The sequence below is a fragment of the Stenella coeruleoalba genome (genome assembly GCF_951394435.1).
Source record: "Stenella coeruleoalba genome assembly, chromosome: X".
Classification (NCBI taxonomy): domain Eukaryota; kingdom Metazoa; phylum Chordata; class Mammalia; order Artiodactyla; family Delphinidae; genus Stenella; species Stenella coeruleoalba.
This window is the reverse complement of record NC_137152.1, coordinates 27,201,116-27,227,317: the sequence shown is the minus strand read 5'-3', so window position 1 is coordinate 27,227,317 and position 26,202 is coordinate 27,201,116. Positions and strand designations below refer to the sequence as shown.

At 38.3% G+C, this 26,202-nt stretch overlaps 1 protein-coding gene across 2 annotated transcripts in view; it reads left to right on the top strand.

Moving 5' to 3' along the window:
- The window catches only part of LOC307180283 (uncharacterized protein), a 516,275-nt gene that overhangs the window by 373,104 nt on the left and 116,969 nt on the right, over positions 1–26,202 (top strand). For both annotated transcript variants that reach the window (XR_013825714.1, XM_079910459.1), the window contains one exon: positions 17,087–17,178. Coding sequence is in view for 1 of the 2 variants with exons in the window: in XM_079910459.1 (XP_079766585.1) it covers positions 17,087–17,148 (62 nt within the window). In the remaining variant the exon portion in view is untranslated. The remainder of the gene's footprint in view (positions 1–17,086; positions 17,179–26,202) is intronic.

Here is a 26,202-nt window from a genome sequence, read left to right as displayed (position 1 = left end):
CTTTAATTTGTGACAGGCATGCTGTATTACAGATGAGGAACTATAACCAGAGCAGTTAAGAATCTGCTGAAAATCACACAGCTAATAAAATGCAGGACACCTGACTTACTACTCAGTGTTATTTTTGTGTTTACACCATGTTATCTTCTGCATTTTTAGGCAACAGATAGAAATAACTGGTATTTTAGGAAGTGTGTTCTCTCTATATTGGAGGTAACTCTATTGGAAATATCCAGTTTACAGTATAGAGGCTAAAGATATTTTCTATGTCTGTAACAAAATAGAGGTTAATGGGGCAGGAGAGTGACCACAAAGATGGTAGAAATTGATGAATGAGATTTTCGTGGGAGGTATCACTTGGAAACAAGAAACAGTTTCTTGTGGTGGCTACTTCAGTGGTGATAGCAAAGCAACATTCCTCTGCATATCACAGTCAGAATGTGTAACTACGTTTTCTTTCTAGAATAGTGATTAATATCAAAAAGATAAACCCTATCCTGTTAAGAAAGCAGATATCAGCACTTAGGAGAGGAAGAAGGCATTCCATAAAATCTGTAAGTCAGATATCAGTGTGGCTTTGATGTAGCATTGATAGAAAAAATAAAATATTCCTGAAAGTTTATGAGACTTTTGCTGGGGTAAAATATGTTCCTCTATATTGGAAAAGACAAATGAACTCTTCCATCAGACACTGAATCAAATGCAGGTAATGAGCAGTTGAAATATGAAGAGAGGGCAAAGGGGAGACAGGGTGCTCTGGGGAGCATAGATGGGTCAACTTTTCCACAGCAATAGCATTGCTACCAGTGACAATAAGCAGAATGTGTCAGAGGACTCAAATGGCAGCCTGATATTGACAGTCCCTATCAGAGAGTTATAGCAATAAAATGGATTAAATAAATAAAAGTAAATAAGATAAGATATTTTAGTGCCGCTAGGATCAATGAGTGGGCTCGTTTGTTAACTTTGTTTTTTTGGTTTTTTACTTGTTAGTTATGAAAAACTTTTAAAAGTGAAAATACATGTCTAGAAAATAAAATAAATGAGTATTAAAATGATTATAAGGAATACAGAATTCAAAGTTACTATTACAAGCCAATTTTTTTTTTACATCTTTATTGGAGTATAATTGCTTTACAATGGTGTGTTAGTTTCTGCTTTATAACAAAGTGAATCAGTTATACATATGTTCCAATATCTCTTCCCTCGTCTCCCTCCCTCCCACCCTCCCTATCCCACCCCTCTAGGTGGTCACAAAGCACCGAGCTGATCACCCTGTGCTATGCGGCTGCTTCCCGCTAGCTGTCTGCCTTACTTTGGTAGTGTATACATGTCCATGCCTCTCTCTCGCTTTGTCACAGCTTTCCCTTCCCCCTCCCCATATCCTCAAGTCCATTCTCTAGTAGGTCTCTGTCTTTATTCCTGTCTTACCCCTAGGTTCTTCATGACATTTTTTTCCCTTAAATTCCATATATATGTGTTAGTATATGTTATTTGTCTTTCTCTTTCTGACTCACTTCACTCTGTATGACAGATTTTAGGTCTATCCACCTCATTACAAATAGCTCAATTTCATTTCTTTTTATGGCTGAGTAATATTCCATTGTATATATGTGCCACATCTTCTTTATCCATTCATCTGATGATGGACACTTAGGTTGTTTCCATCTCTGGGCTATTGTAAATAGAGCTGCCATGAACATTTTGGTACATGATTCTTTGAATTATGGTTTTCTCAGGGTATCTGCCCAGTAGTGGGATTGCTGGGTCATATGGTAGTTCTATTTGTAGTTTTTTAAGGAACCTCCATACTGTTCTCCATAGTGGCTGTACCAGTTCACATTCCCACCAGCAGTGCAGGAGTGTTCCCTTTTCTCCACACCCTCTCCAGCATTTATTGTTTCTAGATTTTTTGATGATGGCCATTCTGACTGGTGTGAGATGATATCTCATTGTAGTTTTGATTTGCATTTCTCTAATGATTAATGATGTTGAGCATTCTTTCATGTGTTTGTTGGCAGTCTATATATCTTCTTTGGAGAAATGTCTATTTAGGTTTTCTGCCCATTTTTGGATTGGGTTGTTTTTTTTTTTGTTATTGAGCTGCGTGAGCTGCTTATAAATTTTGGAGATTAGTCCTTTGTCAGTTGCTTCATTTGCAAATATTTTCTCCCATTCTGAGGGTTGTCTTTTGGTCTTGTTTATGGTTTTCTTTGCTGTGCAAAAGCTTTGAAGTTTCATTAGGTCCCATTTGTTTATTTTATTTCCATTTCTCTAGGAGGTGGGTCAAAAAGGATCTTGCTGTGATTTATGTCATAGAGTGTTCTGCCTATCTTTTCCTCTAAGAGTTTGATAGTTTCTGGCCTTACATTTAGGTCTTTAATCCATTTTGAGCTTATTTTTGTGTATGGTGTTAGGGAGTGATCTAATCTCATACTTTTACGTGTACCTGTCCAGTTTTCCCAGCACCACTTATTGAAGAGGCTGTCCTTTCTCCACTGTACATTCCTGCCTCCTTTATCAAAGATAAGGTGACCATACGTGCATGGGTTTATCTCTCGGCTTTCTATCCTGTTCCATTGATCTGTCTTTCTGTTTTTGTGCCAGTACCATACTGTCTTGATTATTGTAGCTTTGTAGTATAGTCTGAAATCTGGGAGCCTGATTCCACCAGCTCCGTTTTTCGTTCTCAAGATTGCTTTGGCTATTCGGGGTCTTTTGTGTTTCCATACAAATTGTGAAATTTTTTGTTCTAGTTCTGTGAAAAATGCCATTGGTAGTTTGATAGGGATTGCATTGAATATGTAGATTGCTTTGGGTAGTAGAGTCATTTTCACAATGTTGATTCTTCCAATCCAAGAACATGGTATGTCTCTCCATCTATTTGTATCATCTTTAATTTCTTTCATCAGTGTCTTATAATTTTCTGCATACAGATCTTTTGTCTCCTTAGGTAGGTTTATTCCTAGATATTTTATTCTTTTTATTGCAGTGGTAAATGGGAGTGTTTTCTTGATTTCACTTTCAGATTTTTCATCATTAGTATATAGGAATGCCAGAGATTTCTGTGCATTAATTTTGTATCCTTTCACTTTACCAAATTCATTGATTAGCTCTAGTAGTTTTCTGGTAGCATCTTTAGGATTGTCTATGTATAGTATCATGTCATCTGCCAACAGTGACAGCTTTACTTCTTCTTTTCCAATTTGGATTCCTTTTATTTCCTTTTCTTCTCTGATTGCTGTGGCTAAAACTTCCAAAACTATGTTGAATAAGAGTGGTGAGAGTGGGCAACTTTGTCTTGTTCCTAATCTTAGTGGAAATGCTTTCAGTTTTTCACCATTGAGAACGATGTTGGCTGTGGGTTTGTCATATATGGCGTTTATTATGTTGAGGAAAGTTCCCTCTATGCCTACTTTCTGCAGGGTTTTTATCATAAACGGATGGTGAATTTTGTCAAAAGCTTTCTCTGCATCTATTGAGATGATCATGTGGTTTTTCTCCTTCAATTTGTGAATATGGTGTATCACATTTACAAACCAATTTTTAAGGAAGAAAGAACATAACAGTAGGGGTGCACTGTGTGTTGTTTTCAGATCAATAATTTTATTTTCTAATTTCTTATTTAAAAGATGGGACTCGCATAAAATACCAATATCTGAAACTTTCTGAGGCTATTATCAAAAGTGACAGCAATAATAAAGTCACTTCTGATACATTTTAATAGAAGAAGAGTCACAGTTGGAAAAACTGTCAGGCAATTTTGAGATCCTGATTTTTAAAGCATAATCCTTGATCTGAAATTCTATGAATTAACTGCTTTTCAGCAGCTATGCACCAAGTTACTAAGCATTTAAAGCATACTGCATAATTTCACTGAAAATCAAGCCAGTTTATCAGTTGCCTGTCTTCATTATTTTGATTGATAATGACCAGAAACAGTGTTAATATGTGATATCATAAAGAAAGATAATTTTCATTATTTGATACAAACATGTCAAAAAGCATCAATAACTATAATCTCTGAGTGAGTTCATGTACTTTTTCCCTCTCTCTGGATTCTGAAGTGTGTGCTAAGATAATCAATTCCTTGATTACGTCTTTCGTATCGTAGATGCCAGACGTTGGCAACTTAAAAGGCAGATCCTAAAATATGATGAATTACTGACCTCTGACATGGCATTTTCATTGTCTCAAGATAAACAGTATCTAATAGGGACACTAAAACTTTGTTATTTAGGGGAATAATCTCTGATCCATCTTCCAGAAATCACTATCAGCATGTAAGGAAAAATGGTAGGCTACAGTTTCTAACCTAATATAAAGTTTTTTTGATGAACTACATTTTGGGGGAAAATGAATACATTCAGAGTTACTGCCATAAAACTACTAATAGCTTACATCTCAGTAGTATAGATGTGGGGAACATTGCTGTGTGCACGCAGATGACACCTCAATGAAGAACTTAATGCTGCAACTGGTAAAAGTGCTGTAGAAAGAATGTCTTTGGCTGTCAGTCCCTTAAGGAATTGCCTCAACTGCAGAGAATGACCTCCTCTAAGGTTGCATCCCTTTCCAGATTGATCTACATCAAATATCAGGTCATTATAACGGTGTAAATTCCTGGCCATATCAGCCCTACTCCAGACAACTCTAAAGGTATATTCTAGCAGCAGAGATCCTCACGAGGTTGGTCAACGTTGTCTTTGGGTCTGTATTGCATCCTAACTTCTTCCTTTATCTAGTCCTGCTTCCTTCCCTTTACTTACACGTGTCTTGAGTCTAAAGGTACTCCTTACTATCTCCTGCATGGTAAACCCCATCTCAGTATCTGCTTTCCACAGGACTCAACTCACAGCAATTGTCATTAAAAAATAAACTTTATCTTCCTCAAGAGTTGGCTAGTTACCTTAATAACTGAAGCAGAAATTGAAATACATTTTTCTTTCTTCTATATGTGAGAACAAATTTATGTGATTAAAAGTTTAAACCCGAGAGGACATTCAAGATGGCGGAGGAGTAAGACATGGAGATCACCTTCCTACCCACAAATACATCAAAAATACATCTACATGTGAAACATCTCCTACAAAACACCTACTGAATGCTGGTAGAAGACCTCAGACTTCCCAAAAGATACATTTTTTTTTCCTTTTTCTCTTTTTGTGAGTGTGTATGTGTATGCTTCTTTCTGTGATTTTGTCTGTATAGCTTTGCTTTTACCACCATTTATCCTAGGGTTCTGTCTGTTTGGTTTTTGGGGTTTTTTTTAGTATAGTTTTTAGTGCTTGTTATCATTGGTGGATTTTTTATTGGTTTGGTTGCTCTCTCTTTTTTATGACTTTAATTTAAAAAATTTTTTTTATTTTAATAATTTATTGTATTTTTTATATTTTTCATTCTTTTTTCTCTCTTTTTTTCTGAGACATGTGGTTGACAGGGTCTTGGTGCTCTGGCTGGCTGTCACGCCTAAGCCTGAGGCGGCAGAGCCAAGTTCAGGACATTGGACCACCAGAGACCTCCTGGCCCCACGTAATATCAATTGGTGGGAGCTCTCCCAGAGATCTCCATCTCAACGCTAAAACCCAGCTCCACTCAACGACCAACAAGCGCCAGTGCTGGACACCCCGTGCCAAACAACTAGCAAGACAGGCACACAACCCCACCCATTAGCAGAGAGGCTGCCTAAAATCATAATAAGGTCACAGACACCCCAAAACACACCACGGGAGGCGGACCTGTGCACCAGAAAGACAAGATCCAGCCTCATCCACCACAACACAGGCACCAGTCCCCTCCACCAGGGAGCCTACACAACCCACTGAACCAACCTTACCCACTGGGGGCAGACACCAAAAACAATGGTAACTGCGAACCTACAGCCTGCAAAAAGCAGACCCCAAACACAGTAGGTTAAGCAAAATGAGAAGACAGAGAAATACACAGCAGATGAAGGAGCAAAGTAAAAACCCACGTTTAACGTTTAACAAGGACCTAGAAGAATTAAAGAGCAAACAAACAATGATGAACGACACAATAAATGAAATGAAAAATTCTCTAGAAGGAATTAATAGCAGAATATCTGAGGCAGAAAACAGATAAGTGACCTCAAAGATAAAATGGTGGAAATAACTGCCACAGAGCAGAATAAAGAAAAAAGAATGAAAAGAACTGAGGACAGTCTCAGAGACCTCTGGGACAATATTAAATGCACAACATTCGAATTATAGGGGTTCCAGAAGAAGAAGAGAAAAAGAAAGGAACTGAGAAAATATTTGAAGAGATTATAGTGAAAACTTCCCTAATATGGGAAAGGAAATAGTTAATCAAGTCCAGGAAGCACAGAGAGTCCCATACAGGATAAATCCAAGGAGAAACACGCCAAGAAATGTATTATTCAAACTATCAAAAATTAAATACAAAGAAAACATATTAAAAGCAGCAAGGGAAAAACAACAAATAACACAGAAGGGAATCCCCATAAGATTAACAGCTGATCTTTCAGCAGAAACTCTGCAAGCCAGAAGGGAGTGACAGGACATATTTAAAGTGATGGAAGGGAAAAACCTACAACCAAGATTACCCAGCAAGGATCTCATTCAGATTTGACATAGAAATTAAAACCTTTATAGGCGAGCAAAAGCTAAGAGGATTCAACACCACCAGCTCTATAACAAATGTTAAAGGAACTTCTTTAAGTGGGAAACACAAGAGAAGAAAAGGACCTAAAAAAAACCCAAAACATTTAAGATAATGGTAATAGAAACATACATATAGATAATTACCTTAAATGTGAGTGGATTAAATGCACCAAGCGAAAGACACAGGCTCGCCGAATGGATACAAAAGCAAGACCTGTATATATGCTGTCTACAAGAGACCCAATTCATACCTGTGGACACATACAGACTGAAAATGAGGGGATGGAAAAAGGTGTTCCATGCAAATGGAAATCAAAAGAAAGCTGGAGTAGCAATACTCATATCAGACAGCATAGACTTTTAAAAAAGACTGTTACAGGAGACAAGGAAAGACATTACACAGTGATCAAGGGATCAGTCCAAGAAGAAGATATAACAATTGTAAGTATTTATGCAACTAACATAGGAGCTCCTCAGTACATAATGCAAATGCTAACAGCCATAAAGGGAGAAATTTACTGTAACACAATAATAATTGGGGACGTTAACACCCCACTTTCGCCAATGGACAGATCATCCAAAATGAAAATAAATAAGGAAACACAAGCTTTAAATGGCACATAAAATAAGATGGACTTAATTGATATTTATAGGACCTTCCATCCAAAAACAACAGAATACACTTTCAAGTGCTCATGCAACATTCTCTAGGATCATATCTTAGGTCACAAATCATGCCTCGATACATTTAAGAAAATTGAAATCGTATCAAGTGTCTTTTCCAAACACAACGCTATGAGACCGGATATCAATTACAGGAAAAAAACTGTAAAAAATGCAAACACATTGAGACTAAACAATACAGTACTAAATAACCAAGAGATCACTGAAGAAATCAAAGAGGAGGGTTTCCCTGGTGGCGCAGTGGTTGAGAGTCCACCTGCCAATGCAGGGGGCACAGGTTCGTGCCCCGGTTCGGGAAGATGCCACATGTCGCGGAGCGTCTAGGCCCGCGAGCCATGGCTGCTGAGTGTGCACGTCCAGAGCCTGTGCTCTGCAACGGGAGAGGCCACAACGGTGAGAGGCCCACGTACCGCAAAAAAAAAGAGGAAACAAAAAATACCTAGAAACAAATGACAATGAAAACACGACAACCTAAAACCTATGGGATGCAGCAAAAGCAGTTCTAAGAGGGAAGTTTAAAGCAATACAATCCTACCTCAAGAAACAAAGATCTGAAATAAACAACCTAACCTTACACCTAAAGCAATTAGAGAAAGAAGAACAAAAATTACCCTGAGTTAGCAGAAGGAAAGAAATCATAAAAATCACATCAGAAATAAATGAAAAAGAAATGAAAGAAATGATAGCAAAGATCAATAAAACTAAAAGCTGCTTCTTGAGAAGATAAACAAAATTGATAAACCATTAGCCAGACTCATCAAGAAAAAAAGAGAAAAGACTCAAATCAACAGAATTTGAAATGAAAAAGAAGTAACAACTGACACTGCAGAAATACAAAGGATCATGACAGATTACTACAAGCAACTATATACCAATAACATGGACAACCTGGAAGAAATGGACAAATTCTTAGAAAAGCACAAGCATCGAAGACTGAACCAGGAAGAAGTGGAAAATATGAACAGACCAATCACAAGCACTGAAATTGAACCTATAATTAAAAATCTTCCAACAAACAAAAGCCCAGGACAAGATGGCTTCACAGGTTAATTGTATCAAATATTTAGAGAAGAGCTAACACCTATCCTTCTCAAACTCTTCCAAAATATAACAGAGGGAGGAACACTCCCAAACTCATTCTACGAGGCCACCATCACCCTGATACTAAAACCAGACAGAGATGTCCCAAAGAAAGAAAACTACAGGCCAGTATCACTGATGAACATAGATGCAGAAATCATTAATAAAATACTAGCAAACAGAATCCAACAGCACATTAAAAGGATTATACACCATGGTCAAGTGTGGTTTATCCTAGGAATGCAAGGATTCTTCAATATATGCAAATCAATCAATGTGATGCACTGTATTAACAAATTGAACAATAAAAAACAAAACCATATCGTAATCTCAGTAGATGCAAAAAAAGCTTTTGACAAAATTCAACATCCATTTATGATAAAAACTATACAGAACGTAGGCATAAAGGGGACATACCTCAACGTAATAAAGGCCATATATAACAAATCCACAGCCAACATCGTTCTCAATGGTGAAAAACTGAAACCATTTCCACTAAGATCAGGAATAAGACAAGGTTGCCCACTCACCACTGTTATTCATTATAGTTTTGGAAGTTTTAGCCATAGCAATCAGAGAAGAAAAAGAAGTGAAAGGAATTCAAATTGGAAAAGAAGTAAAACTGTTACTTTTTGCCAATGACATGATACTATATAGAGAGAATCCTAAAGTTGCTATCAGAAAACTACTAGAGCTAAACAATGAATTTGCGAAAGTAGGATACAAAATTAATGCACAGAAATCTCTTACATTCCTATACACTAACAATGAATAATCTGAAAGAGAAATTAACAAAACACTCCCATTTACCATTGCCACAAAAAAGAATAAAATACCTAGGAATAAACCTACCTAAGGAGACAAAAGACCTGTATGCAGAAAACTATAAGACACTGATGAAAGAAATTAAAGATGATACAAACAGATGGAGAAATATTCTATGTTCTTGGATTGGAAGAATCAACATTGTGAAAATGACTCTACTACCCAAAGCAATCTACAGATTCAGTGCAATCCCTATCAAACTACCAATGACATTTTTCACAGAATTAGAATAAAAAATTTCACAATTTGTATGGAAACACAAAACACCCCAAATAGCCAAAGCAATCTTGAGAAAGAAAAACGGAGCTGGAGAAAGAAAAATCAGGCTCTCTGACTTCAGACTACACTACAAATCTACAGTAATCAAGACAGTATGGTACTGGCACAAAAACAGAAATATAGATCAATGGAACAGGATAGAAGGCCCAGCGATAAACCGATGCACAGATGGCCACCTTGTTTTTGATAACGAGGCAAGAGTATACAATGGAGAAAAGACAGCCTCTTCAATAAGTGTTGCTGGGAAAACTGGGCAACTGCATGTAAAAGAATGAAATTAGAACACTCCCTAACACCATACACAAAAACAAACTCAAAATGGAATAAAGACCTAAATGTAAGGCCAGACACTCTAAAACTCTTAGAGGAAAACATAGGCAGAACACTCTATTACATAAATCACAGCAAGATCCTTTGTGATCCACCTCCTAGAGTAATGGAAATAAAAACAAAAATAAACGGGATCTAATGAAAATTAAAAGCTTTTGTACAGCAAAAGAAACCATAAACAAGACGAAAAGACAACCCTCAGAATTGAAGAAAATATTTGCAAATGAAGCAACTGACAAAGGATTAATCTCTAAAATTTGCAAGCAGCTCCTGCAACTCAATATCAAAAAAACAAACAACCCAATCCAAAAATGGGCAGAAGACCTAAATAGACATTCCTCCAAAGAAGTTGTACACATTGCCAAGAAACACATGAAAAGATGCTCAACATCACTAATCATTAGAGTAAAACAAATCAAAACTACAATGAGGTATCACCTCACACCAGTTAGAATGGCCATCATCAAAAAATCTAGAGACAATAAATGCTGGAGAGGGCGTGGAGAAAAGGGAACCCTCTTGCACTGTTGGTGGGAATGTAAATTGATACAGCCACTATGGAGAACAGTATGGAGGTTCCTTAAAAAGTTAAAAATTGAGTGATCATATAATCCAGCAGTCCCACTACTGGGCATATACCATGAGAAAACCATAATTCAAATAGCATCATGTACCGCAATGTTCATTGCAGCACTATTTACAGTAGCCGGGACATGGAGGCAACCTAAGTGTCCATCGACAGATGAATGGATAAAGAAGATGTGGAACATACATACAATGGAATATTATTCTGCCATAAAAAGGAAAGAAATTGGGTCATTTGTAGTGAGGTGGATGGACCTAGACTCTGTCATACAGAGTGAAGTAAGTCAAAGAGAAAAAAAAATACCGTATGCTAACACATATATATGGAATCTAAAAAATAAATGGTTCTGAAGAACCTAGGGGCAGGACAAGAGTAAAGATGCAGAAGTAGAAAATGGGCTTGACACAGGGAGAGGGAAAGATAAGCTGGGAAGAAGTGAGAGAGTGGCTTTAACATATATACACTGCCAAATGTGAAATAGATAGCTCGTGGGAACCCGCATAGCACAGGGAGTTCACCTTGGTTCTTTGTGACCACCTAGAGGGGTGGGATAGAGAGGGAGGGAGGGAGGCGCAAGAGGGAGGAGATATTGGGATATATGTATATGTATAGCTGATTCACTTTGTTATATAGCAGAAACTGACACAACATTGTAAACAATTATACTCCAGTAAAGATGTTAAAAAAAAAAGTCTAAACCCAGGGTTAATTTGACAGTATGATTCATTGAAAGCATCGAGATGAAAGAATAATCTGGCCCTCTGGTTGATTCATAATTTTAGCAATTATTTGGAAATGCTGAGCAAACACTTGCTGGAGTGTATTTATTTTGTTATGTGTTGAGAAATACTACCCTGTTAGAGTTATGAAAGTAATTGGCTTTATCGAGGAATCATAGCCCTTAAAATCTCTCGGGTATTAGTTTTCTATTGCTGTGTAATAAATTACCACAATTTTACCAGCTTAAAACCAAATACATATATTGTCTCATAGCTTATGTAGGTTAGACGTCCAAGCATATTTTAATTGGGTCCTCTGCTCAGGGTTTCACAAGGCTGAAATTAAGCTGTTGTCTGGAATGCAGTATTATCTGGAAATGTGACTAGTGAGGAATCCATTTCCAAACTTACTCTGGCTGTTGGCAAAATCACTGCCATGTGGTTGGAGAACAGAGTCCCCATTTTATTGCTGATCGTTGGCTGGGTACCACTCTCAGCTGCTATAGATTGCCTTCAGGTCTTTGCAGTCTGGCATCTCCACAGTCTGCTCACAATATGGTATTTGCTTATTTAAAACCAGCAGAAGAATCTCTCTTACTTTGAATCTTTCTTGCTCTGAATTCCTCTCTTGAAAGAAGACCTAGATCCTCTTTTAAAGGGCTCCAGGATTGAACAGTATGGAGGTTCCTTAAAAAAATAAAAATAGAACTACCATATGAGCCAGCAATCCCACTACTGGGCATATACCCTAAGAAAACCATAATTCAAAGAGAGTCATGTACCACAGTGTTCATTGCAGCTCTATTTACAATAGCCAGGACATGGAAGCAACCTAAGTGTCCATCGACAGATGAATGGATAAAGATGATGTGGCACATATATACAATGGAATATTACTCAGCCATAAAAAGAAACGAAATTGAGTTATTTGTAGTGAGGTGGATGGACCTAGAGTCTCTCATACAGAGTGAAGTAAGTCAGAAAGAGGAAAGCAAATACCGTATGCTAACACATATATATGGAATCTAAAAAAAAAACATGGTTCTGACGAACCTAGGGGCAGGACAGGAATAAAGATGCAGACGTAGAGAATGGACTTGCGGCCACAGGGAGGGGGAAGGGTAAGCTGGGACGAAGTGAGAGAGTGGCATGGACGTATGTACACTACCAAATGTAAAATAGCTAGCTAGTGGGAACCAGCTGCGTAGCACAGGGAGAGCAGCTCGGTGCTTTGTGACCACCTAGAAGGGTGGGATAGGGAGGGTGGGAGGGAGATGCTAGAGGGAGGAGATATGGGGATATATGCATATGTATAGCTGATTCACTTTGTTATAAAGCAGAAACTAACAAACCACTGTAAAGCAATTATACTCCAATAAAGGTGTTAAAAAAAAAAGCAAACAAACGAACAAAAAGGGCTCCAGGATTAAGTCAGGCTCAGCCAGGAAAACCTCACTTATGAAAGACAAGTTATTAGGAGCCTTGATTACATTTCACATACATTTCACGTATGCTGATGTATTCCAATGAGCATATAATGAGGCTCAAGCTCTACTGGAAGTTGAATATTCCTCCATCTTAGACCTGGTTATTTCTGACCAGTTTATGTTGTGGCCTCAAAAACTATGTCATTCTTTTAAAGATTGTGCCCTGCCTCCTTCCTGTCTCACGTAGGGAAGCCAGTTGAAAAGATATCTAGATGTTGGGCTTGAAACATCTTTAAATGGTGGTGTGAGGCATCAGTGTCACAGTCATGGTTATTTCCCAGAGCAGAGCATGGAAGATGTGGACGATCTGATGAACTTCTTAAGTGGCCCAAACTGTTGTGTTGGTAAGTCATTTGAAGTCTAGATTGCCTTGTAGCTGCCCTTTGCCTGAAGGCCTACAAACTGAAGCTACATGACTTGATATAAACTTCAAATGACTCAGTAAGGATCTGGGAAGTTAGATTTCATTTTTAGTGACACCAAGTCAGGAGAGTGGGAGGAAAAATTACAATCAATTAATTACTGACAAAATGTTGCTGAACGCAAGTTTATGGGTTCTATGCACAGTGAGGCCAAACAAACAGAAATGTCAGAGTTTGGAGCAGAGAAAGGTGTATTGCAGCCCAAGCAAGGAGAATGGATGGTTCGTGCTCAAAAGACCTGAGCTACCAGATGGTTTTCAGGGAGAAGTTTTTATAAGCAAAATTTGGGGTGAGGGCTGCAGGGTGTGTGACTTTCTTCCGATTGGTTGGTGGTGAGGTAACAGGGCGGTGCTCCAGGAATCTCATGCTCAGCCTGAAGTTACCATCCTCCACCTGAGTGGGGTCCTTAGTTCCTGCAGAAGTACTCAAAGATATTGTTATGTGTATCCCTTGAGGAGCAACTAGGACCCTGCCCCATCTCTGCACTATTGTTTCTTCTCTGCTTCTCCTTTGTTTCTGTGTCCCCTCCCTTCCCTAATTAGCAACTGTTTGAATCTGCATAGGGAAGGTCTAGGAGGCTGAAGCCTTTTTCCTGCAAACCAAAAAAATGGGGACACAGAAAGGCTTTTGTACCTAGGAGGGCCCCACAGGGTCTTGCTTAGTTTCAAAACTGCACAAGACAGTGAGATTAAAATGAAAGATTGTGGTGATCATTTTGTAATGTATTGAAATATTGAATCACTATGTTGTGCACCAGGAACTAACATAGTGTTATAGGTCAATTATACTTCAAAAACAAACAAACTCATAGAAAAAGAGATAAGGTTTGTGGTTACCAGAGGCAGGGTGGAGGAGTGGGAATTGGAAGGTGATCAAAAGGTACAAACTTCCAGTTATAAATAATGCCAGGGATGTCATGTACAACATGATACATATAATTAACACTGCTGTATGGAAATAGTTAAGGATAAATACTAAAAGTTCTTATCACAATGAAATTTTTTTTCCTTTATTATGTATCTATATGAGATCATGGATGTTCACTAAACTTGTGGGGAGGAAGGTTATCTCCGCGTCTTACTCTTCCGCCATCTTCTCAAATCTCTCCTCACTAAACTTATTGTGATAATCATTTCATGATGTATCTACAACACAATACTATGTTGTACACCTTAAACTTATACAGTGCTGTATGTCAATTATATCTCAATAAAATTAGAAGAAAAATAAGGATTATAATATATACAGTAATATTCATTAGATAGTGATTTAGTTTTTAAATGTGTGTTCTTTGTCTTCTGAGACAGCATGGTATTGTTAAGAGCAGGCTTTAGGGTCAGACAAACTTTGAACCCTGATTTTTATGATTCTTGGTTTTGATATACATAATAACTTGAATGAATTTCAAGGGTGGTATGTTTAGTTGTAAAAAGCTAATCTTAAAAGGTTACATAGTATATGATTCCATTTATATGACCTTCTCAAAAAGACAAGAGTATAGAGATAGAGAATAGATTAATGGTTTCTAGGAATAGGTAGGCAGTTACTGGGTTGGATTGGACGGTAAAGAGTTAGCACGAGATAATTCCTCTGTGGTAATAAAATAGATCAGTTACTGAATGAAAAACTTGGGTCTGCTTGCCCTTGTGCAGTAAAGCTAATCTGCTGACACCGGGTTGTGGTGAAGGAGAGTGCAGTGTTTATTGTAAGGCATCATACAAGGAGTCCAGGACAGCTAATGCTCAAAAAGCCCAAACTCCCCAATGAGTTTTAGGGAGGCCTTTTTAAAGGTGAGGTGATGGAGGGAAGTCACTAGTACGCAATCACCTCATACACAATTCTCTGATTGGTTGACGGTAAGGTAACAGGGTGGTGTCACAGGGGTTTGGGGGCTAGGTCCTCATGGTCATCAAATAGTTAACGTCTTCAAATTTGTGGGGGTTTTAGCATCTGTAAAACAACTCAGGAAATGTGCATCAGATACTATTATCTAGGTACTTCAGAGAGGAACTAAAGCAGAGGACATGGAGGGGCGGGAAGGTCCCATAGGGTCCTGCTCTGTTACAGTTCTGTATCTCTGTTGTGGTTGTCATTAAACAGATCCATATGTGAGTTCAAATTGACTAGAAACACACGTATACACTCACAAACAAATGCATGTAAAAAATGATGAAAATGGTATGAAGTCTGTAGTCCAGTTAATGGTATTTTACCAATGTAAATTTCCTTGTTTTGGTATTGTACTACAGTTATACAACATGTCACCATTGGGGACAACATTAGGGTAAGAGTTCACAGGACTCTACTATTTTTGCAACTTCCTATGAGTCTATACTTATTCTAAACTGAAGCTTAAAAAATGTGAGAATTATAAAACAATTGAAAATGTGAACACTAAATGTGTATTTTATGTGTTAATATTAAGTAATTATTGTTCATTTTTAGATGTGATATTGGTTATGGTTGTGATTTTTAACTTTTAGAGATTAGGAAATTTTTGCAAGTGATAGGATGTCTGGGATGTTCTTCAAAATAATATGGAAGGTAGGGAAGGGAGTGGGTATCTGAAGCAGGATTGGCCATGAGTTCATAAGTATTCATACTGGATGATTGGTGTTTGGAGATTAATTATTTCTGTACATATTTGGTTTTCCATAAAAAAATAGAATCAACAAAATAGTAATTCCTTAAGCATGTTTCAGTCTCAATTTTCCCCATGTAAGCTTTTTTCAAATTGTTCAACTTCACACTAACTGCAAACGTCATGTTCTCAGTCAATACCATATACCAACTTACTGTCTCACAGGAAACCTTCATTTCTGCTGCCGGTGATTTAATTGTCATATCAATACAGGGAAGCCAGGAACATATTAATAAATCCTCATAAGTAGTTAATTTTAGAAATGTCCATTGTGTGTTAGATAAAATAAACGTCACTTTAATTTGCAAATCTATCTTTAAGAGATTATTTAAGCTCCTTAGAAGGAAAGTATATCCTCTTTTCTTAACCACCAAGTACAACATGATCACTTTAAATCAAGTATCAGTGCAGGCAAAGGGCTATTTGCAACAAGGCTCCAGAGGTTTTATATTTTTATTACCTGGTTTGTAAGAACTCTTAGAAACATGAAAAACAGCAATAATTTTCTCAAGCTATATTCAACATTTTTCTTTTCTCTGTTCATGAAAACAGTAACAACATATTTTTCTGCCCATGGCACTGCCTAATTAGTGTCTAACAGTTCGGTAATCACTTTGGCACCAAGAGTTATATCCTGAAACATGTCTTTTGTGCCTATGCTACTGAAAGTAGACACAGGCAATAGGCATCTTTTCAGAATTAATTTGAAAGTTATCTTTAACTTAAAAGTTCTTAGTAGAACATATGTGGGAAATTTTATACAGACATTTTGCCCACTTGTGGAATCTGCAAAACTGTATTTTCTGGGCTTCCCTGGTGGCGCAGTGGTTGAGGGTCCGCCTGCTGATGCAGGGGTCGCGGGTTCGTGCCCCGGTCCGGGAAGATCCCACATGCTGCAGAGCGGCTGGGCCCGTGCGCCATGGCCACTGAGCCTGTGCGTCCGGAGCCTGTGCTCTGCAACGGGAGCGGCCACAACAGTGAGAGGCCCGCGTACCAAAAAAGCAAAAAAACAAAAAAAACCCCTGTATTTTCCTTTGCTATTAATGAAATGATAGTTTATCAGACTTTTATATTAATGGCTCATTTTATACTTATTATTTCAATTCAAAAAAATTTAATATTGTATTTAATTTTCCTCAACATTTCAGACTCAGTTTTTTGCTTACAATACCCTATGCCTTAAAAAAAGATTCCAAAATCTATATCTCAAATCACCTATACTTAATAAAGTCCTTGAAAACATATGTTATAGAAAGATCATATTTTAATATTAAACCTTTCCCCCCTAGTTTGTTTAATGCTTTTAGTGACATCAAACATACTTGACTATTGCCTTTATAGAAGTCCCCTGTATTACTAATGTTGCTTTGTATTTTCTATTGTACATTCAAGGTTTAAAACCCACATTGATGAGAGTTCCTTCAGTGTCAAATGGAAGAAGTTCTCCAACCTGAGGCTTTACCAAAACTCCAGATCGCTACCAGGTAGGAAGTTTGTGGTGAATTGCTCAGCAAGTCTATAAAAAAAGTGTAAATATTGACCTGTTAGATTTGATCATTACCCCATTCTCTTTGTGAGACCTTGATGACTGGAGACTGTATCCTGCTGCAGCAGCTGTGAGCCTGATACTTGTTACTGATGCCGAAAATTCAGCCTCTGTGCATCAGTGCCAAGTTGAATATCAGATACAGAGTTTTGGGTGAAGTAGAAAAGAATAGCTGTATTGCTTTGCCAGGCAAAGGGGACCTCAGCAGACTTGTGCCCTCAAATTGTGTGTCTCAACCCAGGGGGATTTGGTGAGGAGTTTTATAGCAGTGGTTCAAGGGTGGGGTTACTGATAAAGATCGGGATGTGTGCAGGGCCTGCATTCCTTTAATCTGGCCTCAGGTGGTCTCCTGATGAGCTTCTGTGGTTCTCGAGGTTATCCGACTGTGACCTTCTCTCTGGAATGAACAATGCTTCATCAAGTAGTTAACATCTTCCATTTGTTGGGGGTTATAGTTCTGCAGAAGAGCTCAAAGTTACTGTTATGTGTATCCCTTGAGGTGGAACCAGGATCGTGTCCCAAGGCTGCACTATAGTTTCTTGACTGTTCCTCCCTTGTCTCTGCATCCCCTCCTTTCCCTGATTAGCAACTGTTCAAACATGCCCTTTGGAACTCAGGGAAGGTCTTGGAGGCTGGAGTCTATTCCCTACACACAAGAAATAGGGGACAAAGAAAGGCTTCCATGCCCGGGAGCCCCAGAGGGTCCTGCTTGGTTTCATTACTTTATGGGATACTTACAGAATAACAGTCAAGAGGCATTTTTTAAATTACTGAAAGGTGTTATTCTTGCCAGAGTAACAAGATGGAATCCTAAAGATTTTTTCACGTACTTATAGTGTACAGAGAAAAAATGTCCCTGTAAAAGTGGGAAGAACTCAATGTCCTATATGAAAATTCAGTCATTTGTGAATTCATATATAAAATGACTGACCACAACAGCTATTGTAGTGTTGCCAAACACAGTTCCTGTGCCCGACGCACGGTGAGGCCAAACAAATGGAAGCATTCAAGTTTGGAGCAGAGAAAGATTTATGGCAGGGCTGAGCAAGGAGAATAGGTGGCTCATGCTCCAAAATCCTGATCTCCAGGATGGTTTTGAGGGAGACGTTTTTATAGTCAAAATCTGGGGAGAGGACTGCAGGGTGTGTGACTTTCTTCTGATTTGTGGGTGGTGAGGTAACAGGGCAGTGCTCTAGGACTCTTGTGCTCAGCCTGAAGTTACCATCTTCCACCTGTGTGGGGGCCTTAGTTCCTGTAGAAGAACTCAAAGATATATCTGTCATGTATATTCCTTGAGGAGGAACCAGGATCCTGCTTTAATGGCTGCAGTATTGTTTCTTGACTGCTCCTCCTTTGTTTCTGCAGTCCCTCCCTTCCCTGATTAGCAACTGTTTGAATCTGCCCTTTGGAATTCAGGGAAGGTCAAGGAGACTGCATGAAGCCTGTTTCCTACAAACAAGAAATGGGACCATGGAAAGGATTGGTACCCAGGAAGGCCCCGCAGGGTCCTGCTCAGTTTCAATAAGGTTTTTGTTTTTACTACTATTCCATTGTGATATTTACTCACTTCCCTTTAGCTTTCCATTTGCTAACTGAGATGGAAGCACTTTACAGGCTACTTGAGAATTCTTGGGCCTGAAGATAGGTTAAAATGATCTGGAGTGAAGTGAGTGACATTTAAGACTCAAGTGACCATCTTCATGCCAAGGTTAATTACATTTGGGATGAAGACTGTGAAAGAAGTTGAGGAACTTCTTTGTCAAATAAAGCAGGGGAGGAGCATACTGTGTGGGAGGTTGTACACAAAGGAACTTAAAATTCAAACTAATGGGAGATGTAGGTAGAAGGTAAAGTGCAGCCTTCAAGAATGGGTACAACAGTGAAACATAGAAAGAGAGACAGAGGACATTTATGTTGGGACTCTCTGATCCATTGAGCAAATGTGTGTTGAGTATTATGGCAGAGGTTTTGATAGTGGACTGTGGATATGGATGGCCTGGATTGGAACCCTAGTTCTATCAAGAGGCATGACTTCAGGTCATTTACTTAATGTGTACCTCAGTTTTCTCGTCTGTTAAATGAACTTAACAACCCATGTAAAGCCATCACATTAGTGCTTGATGTGAAAAGTATCAAGGATTAACCAATATTACTATGGTCATTGTTGTTATTGTTTTAACATTTCATTACCAGTGCTAGGCAATGATGCATGATCTAATAAATGAGAGATGAATAAGACAGAGTGTCCATTCTCAAGAAGCTCAATCTAGTGCAGTATTTTAAGTCATTGATTTAAAAGCAAATGACCAAAAAATTTCTTACATACATATCTAAAATGTAACAGATAAATGTAAGGTATGTAAAGTATAAGTGAATTGTTGCCATTAAAGTTGTAATAGGGATCCAATCAGGAGATGTTGTTGTAATGTTTATTTGTTTTCTAGTTATCTAGTCATTAAGAATAGAGTTTGTAGCTTGGTGTAACCTAGTGCTTCCTAGTATTTTGCTGAGATGTTTTCATAATCCGGGTGTAAGAAGTTTCCTGTCTCTGACTAATTTGACTATGTGTGATTTCCAATCTTTTACAGTCCAACAGAAAAATATGCAAAATATCCAAGAAACTTAAACAAATAAAATCTTAACTACAAAAAATTAGGAACTGAAAAGTCCCATAGATCTAGTACATAAGTATTAGTGACATAAGAATTACTGATATCAGAACTATATTCAGATACCCATGGGTTCTATAGCGCATCTCTATAATAGGTTCATGAATAATAAGGCTTCTTTATTAACAGTTTTAAAAATTAACATGTTAACGTGCAGGAGGAAAAGTAATTTTCCCTCTACCCTTCTCGGTTATTGGCTGAGACACCCTGTAGTAAAAGATTAAAAAGAGAAAAGCAGAAGTTTAATAACATGTATACCTCCTGTATACATGGGAGAGCCCTAGGAAAACTGGGTAACTCTGAAATGGCCCAGGCCACCACCTTAAATACCATCTTTAGCTAAAGACAAAGAAGATGGTGGTGGGGGCGGGGGAGTTGGGGGGGGAGCCAGTTTGGGGAGGTAACCAGGAAAAGCACAGTAAACAAGGGTAAGAGTCACCCCTTTCTTCCTGGTACAGAGAGGGAGATGCCCTTACAAATGGACATTTCCCTTATAAATGTAAATGTCTCTTACAAAATGGGAACTTGTACTCAGTTTTCAGATCTTATCCTGTATCTGCTAATTTTTTTTAAAGTAATCAAATTACCTAAAGTAATCCTCATACCAAAAAGGCATATTTTGGAGTGATATATTTTCTTCCCCTTCATTAATAAGGAAGCTTTGTGTTATTTTAGCAGAAACTTAAAATTCGGTATAATTCTAAAAAGCAACTGTTTTTAGAAAACTATGACCCATTCTTCTGTATTTCTTAAAGTTGAGGCACAGAAACCAAGTCCAGGATCTTCAGGAAAAAAATGTTTATGATGTTAAAAACAAAATTCAGCTGAGTAAATCTGAGGATCTAATTTGCTTTATTCAACAATATGTGAATCAGGAAGTATTACATCTAGCAAGTAGATAGGTGCTCCAAGGAGCTGTACAAAATGAAGATTTTTAAAGGCAGAAAGGGAATGGGGCAAGAAAGTAAAAACAAAAGAAAGGACTATTTCAGGCAAGGTCACCTTCCTTTGGGGGATGGGTGGGAGTCTGTCATGCAGATTACCTCACTAGTGTTGATTAGGAAATTCCAGACTGATTGGTTTAAAATTTCACTTGTGTAAAGACTAAAACTGCAATTATGTTAGGTATTAAGTTGTGGTTTGCTGACATGGGGCTTAGCACAAGTGACTCCATTTGGGCCCTGTGGTTTCTTTTTTTAAACAATGGACATCAGTGAGCTATGCAGTTTGTTCTTCTTTAATACATTCTGCTATTTTGTTTTTTAAACAAAATCCAAGCAGAACGTTAAGGCTGTGCCTGGAACTGAGAAAAAACATCATTGATGAATGGCTCTATGCATGGATAATAAAAGTAATAGCCGTCATTTATTAAACTTCTGTCACATCAGATTTTAATCACATCTCTTAAATGAACTTGGAAGAAAGCTTTAACCTGAAATGGGGACAATTTAGACTGGTTTTCAGGAGGGAGAAGGGCAGACAGAAGCCTGGGGTCTAGAACTATATTTCCTAGGGGAATAGAAGAAACTACAAGTATACTCTCTTGATAATGAGTGAGATGGGCTGATGGATTGGGAGATTTAGCCCCAGGCTAGATGCGGTTGTCCGCCCTTGACACACAATAGCACCTGCTGGTTGTGAAAGCAGTCATCACCACTTGGGGAGAAGTCATTACCTAACAGTGGTAGCACAGTGTTCCATTACTCTCTCCATTATTGAACTGAGGTTCAGCTGCTTGCTGCTGGAAAGCCAATACTCAAGAGACAGGTGTTGCTTGGAAAGAATGTTTGCTTTGTTTAGGAGGTCAGCAACCAGGGAGAAGGTGGACTTGTGTCCAAAACCCAACTCTGAAGATTCTGCTTGACTGTGGAAGTTTTTAAAAGGGAGAAAGGGGAAGTTAATTGCAGTTAATCATTTGGGGAGGGTGTCAGAATCTTTGTTATCTTACAGTGTGTGCAGACTTTCTTCTGATTGGTTAGTGGTGAGGTAACAGGGCAGTGCTCTAGGGATCTTGTGCTCAGCCTGAAGTTACCTTCCTCCACCTGGGTAGGGGCCTTAGTTGCTGAAGAAGAGCTCAAAGATATTGTTATGTATATTCCTTGAGGAGGAACCAGGATCCTGCTTTAATTACTGCACTATTGTTTCTTGACTACTCTTCCCTTGTTTCTGCTTTCCCTCCCTTGATTAGCAACTGTTTGAATCTGCCCTTTGGAGCTCAGGGAAGGTCAAGGAGGCTGAATGAAGCCTATTTCCTACAAACAAGAAACAGGGGACATGGAAAGGATTTGTACGTGGGAGGGCCCCACAGGGTCATGCTTGGTTTCCTCTCCTCTGTAGTTATGCATGTATGCAAGCTTCTCCAGGCTCCACTGGAATCCTTGGCTCCTGTCAAATGAGGAGAAAGCCTGAGCAGGGGTGGCATTGGCCTTGAGGAAGGCAGAAATATGAACAGACAAAGGACTCTTCAGGAAGCTCACAGGGCCTCAGAGCCATGTCCATCCCCCAAAGGCAGCATGGGAAGGGGAAGAGGGTGGCAAATATGAGACACCTCAAAAATCCCCTCCCTTTTAGAGCTAGAGAGAAGAAACAGAAGGAGCCCAGACTCACGAAAATAGATGTGTTATAAATATATATCCAGCCTATAATCTTAAATTCAGGTTTTACACAGATCCCTGTCACACAGACAGCTACCAACATATTAGTTATTATTATAGTTTTTCCATTATGATGTTCAGACCTAGTTGCTTAATGATAGAATTATCTAGATTTCCTTTGTGAGACAAATCTTTTTAAATACATGCTTTTAAACTAACTTCCCAATTTACACACATTTGTTCCCTAGTACTGACAGATATGGTTTGTGTAGTCTCAGGGATTCATGAGCAGCATTGACATTGTACTAGCAGAGTGATGTGAATAGAGACAAACATTTGAATTATACAGACTGAGGGAAAAGTAACAAGTCACTGAGCCTGTCCTATCCTAGAGCAACCCTAGCAAAATAATGTTCTGTCTTAGTCGTCCCATATGCAATAATAAATCAGGGTTTTATTTTGAAAGTACGTCAAAAATTAAAGATGTCAGCTATTGCCGATGATGGGAGAGGGTAAAAATCGAAGCAATTAGTCAAATTTGACTTTTAGAAGAAATACAGAAATGCTGGTTGCATTAGATAATGCAGTGTTGAAGCAGTAGCTTCAACTTGTTATGTATGATGTGAATGGGCCTCCTGCAGTTATAGTGAGGAAACAAAAAAATAGGGGGTTTTCTGAAATGACTTTGGTGGATGCTCTGGTCTATGCAAAATATGCTCATCCAATTAAAAAAAACAAAGCATTAAAGAAAATTGGAGAGTCATTTTAATTGAAGTTCGAGAAATGTATAACTTTTCAAGAGAAGTACAATTCCAGAGACACTCAGCAGGTATTCCTCTATCATCATTACTTCCACTTCATTACAATCAGCTAAGTTCATCTTTAACCTCACTAGAGTTATAATATGCTATAAGATTGGGTGTGAAAGTGGCAAAATTCGTTTCAATCGATTTACAGAAAATGTATCGTATATTTATAGAATCATTGAGAGTTTTCAGAGATTGATTTTTTTTGTTTGTTTTGCTTACATGTTACCATAATTTATGGGGGAAATGATATGCTGGAGTTATGGTCACAATATTGGAAATGCAAGAACTTAAGACATCCGCATCTAGAATATTAAGGGCATGTATTACCTCTAGTTATTTCATTTATTGCCAAATATACTGAGTCCCTACATTTGTTACATATCCCTAATGGGGGATAGTAACAAATAGAAGTGTAACAAATAGTTCCTATATTCAAGTAGCTTGGACTCTACTTGGGAAAACGAGCCATGTAGACAAATACCTATAAAAAAAGAACCAATTAAAGTTTGAAAAGATACCATATATCAACAACTAAATAAATGCTATAGAAAATAAGGATTTTAGGAACTCACAGGGGAAAGGAATCTATGAGGTAGACTGGTCAAAGAAATAGTAGAAACTTATACTTTAAAAGAATCACTCTGGCTATTCCAAGAATAGACTAGGTAGAAAAAGAACAGTGAAGAAACTTTGCAGTAATACAGGCTGAAGATGTTGGTTGTTAGATCAAGATGGCAGTAGTAGTAGTGGTGAAAAGTACTTGGGTTTCTTGTCTATTTTGTAGCTTACGTCGACAAATTTGCTAATGGATCAGATGGGGAGTATCAAAGTTTGCTCAAAGTTTCTTAGAATGCAATAATAAAATTGCCATTTACTGAGATGGGAGGACTTTTTAAAAAAAAATCACTTTGGGGAAAAATTCAAGAATCTGTTTTTGGGCATGTTATTGATAAAGATGAATATTAGCATACAAATAGTGATGTTGAATAGGTAATTGGTTATATGCGCCTGAAGTTCAGGGAAGAGGCCTAGACTGCAAGTAGGATTTTTTGTTTCTCCAGAGTACAGATGGTAAAGTCATTAGACTGGTGAAATCACCTAGAGAGGGAATGTGGATAAAACAAAAGTCTGAAATTAAGCTGTGGGGCATTACAAATGTTACAAAATTAGGGAAATAGGAAAGGATAACTGATGGAATCTGAGAAAGAGTGGCAGTAACAGAGGAGGAAATCCAAGAAAGTGTGATGCTTTGAGGGTGATATGAGCACAGTGGTTCAAGAAAGAAGGAGTGGTGAACGGTACCAGATGATGGACACAAGTTAAGTGAGATGAGGAGTAAGAATTGATCTTTTATTGAAGGCGTGGAGAGAGTACAACAGCCCAAGAGGCAGTGGTACTTGGATGCCTCATCTCAGGGGATGTTGAAGTCATGGAGAACCATGCCAGGGATGGTTCAGGGGAGTGACATTGAACTAGGTGCTAAGAGGGAGTTATTACAGTGTCTTTAAAATGACAGTATCAAGAAAGAGTAGAGGTGGGAGACAATGTAGAGTGAAGTTACCTGCCCAACACCAGGCCCAGTGATCTTGGAGTCATGGGGATGGGAGGTTTAATACTCCTCCTCCAAGGCTTTAAATGTTTGTAATACCCAACCAAACACTCTCCCATGAATTTTTAAGTACCCTCTAAGAGGGGTATAATGACCCCTGGTTGAAAACCACGGGACCTAGTTCCAAAGTTCATTTGCTCGCTTTTTGTTGGCGCTGCCTCAGCTCTGTGACCTTTTCAAACTTGTACAGTTCTGTGCCCATCTACACCAAGATTATTTTTACATAGCAGCAACAGTCTGTTTTAATTGGGGTTGGCATGGTTTCCGGGAGATTCTCCTTTTTTCACCTGGTGTTTTGCAAGACTTCTGTTTTATTGATTTACGTTTTTAGCCATGGACTCCTTTGTTCAAACAAGTTATGTAGAAGACAAATGAATAAAACAAATGAAATAGTGCTTTTATTTTTGAATACTAATGGTTTGTTTGTGTTTTGGTGGTGGGGTTGGTTGGGGGAGAGAATAGGGTAGCAGTTTTTTAAAATAGCAACCTTAATACAAAAGATTACACTCCGAAAGAAGAATTGCAGACACAGTATGTGATGACAGATACTTATAGAAATTATCCCTTCCTCTATGTGATATTCCTTAAATTATACTGCTCAGCAGGATACCTGTTCTGCCAACATCTGCCAAAGCTAATGCTGGAGATACCTCTAATGGAACAGGGATGCTAAATAGCTTTCTCGGTGATTTTGGTATTGAAAAGATAGCTGGCAGATCTCCTGTGTTCTTTAGTCTACTACAGATAAGAATGGTCTGAATCTGAAATTCACAGAACACTAAGCTAGAGTAGGGATGTGAATAGGGGTGTTTCTGTTGAAATGGAGCTGGAGGGAGGTGACAAAGACAGTCCTTGACCAAACTTTAGACAGGTTCCTCTGTGCCCTCTTCTCAGCTAGGACTTCACCTTGGGCTTCCACATCCATCCTTGCTGAGTCCAATCCTAGAAAGAATCCTGCTAAGTTGGTTTAGAGAGAATCTTCCACCCTTGCTATCTCATCACCTTGGCCTGCCTTCAGTAAGAATCCTGTTAAGTCAATTTAGCAAAATTCCCCATACCCTTGATGTCTCCTCTTAGTAATTCTTCATCCACTGACCCTGTCACCTTGCTCTTTGTCTATAAATTCCCACTTGTATTTGTAATTGAGCTCATTTCTATACCAAATTATCTTTTTCCCTATTGCAATAGTTTCTGAATAAAATTGGTCTTTACCACTTTAACTAGTATCTAGCTCCGGTTCTCTTTAACAATTTCTTGGTGTTGTGACTCGGATCTGGATTG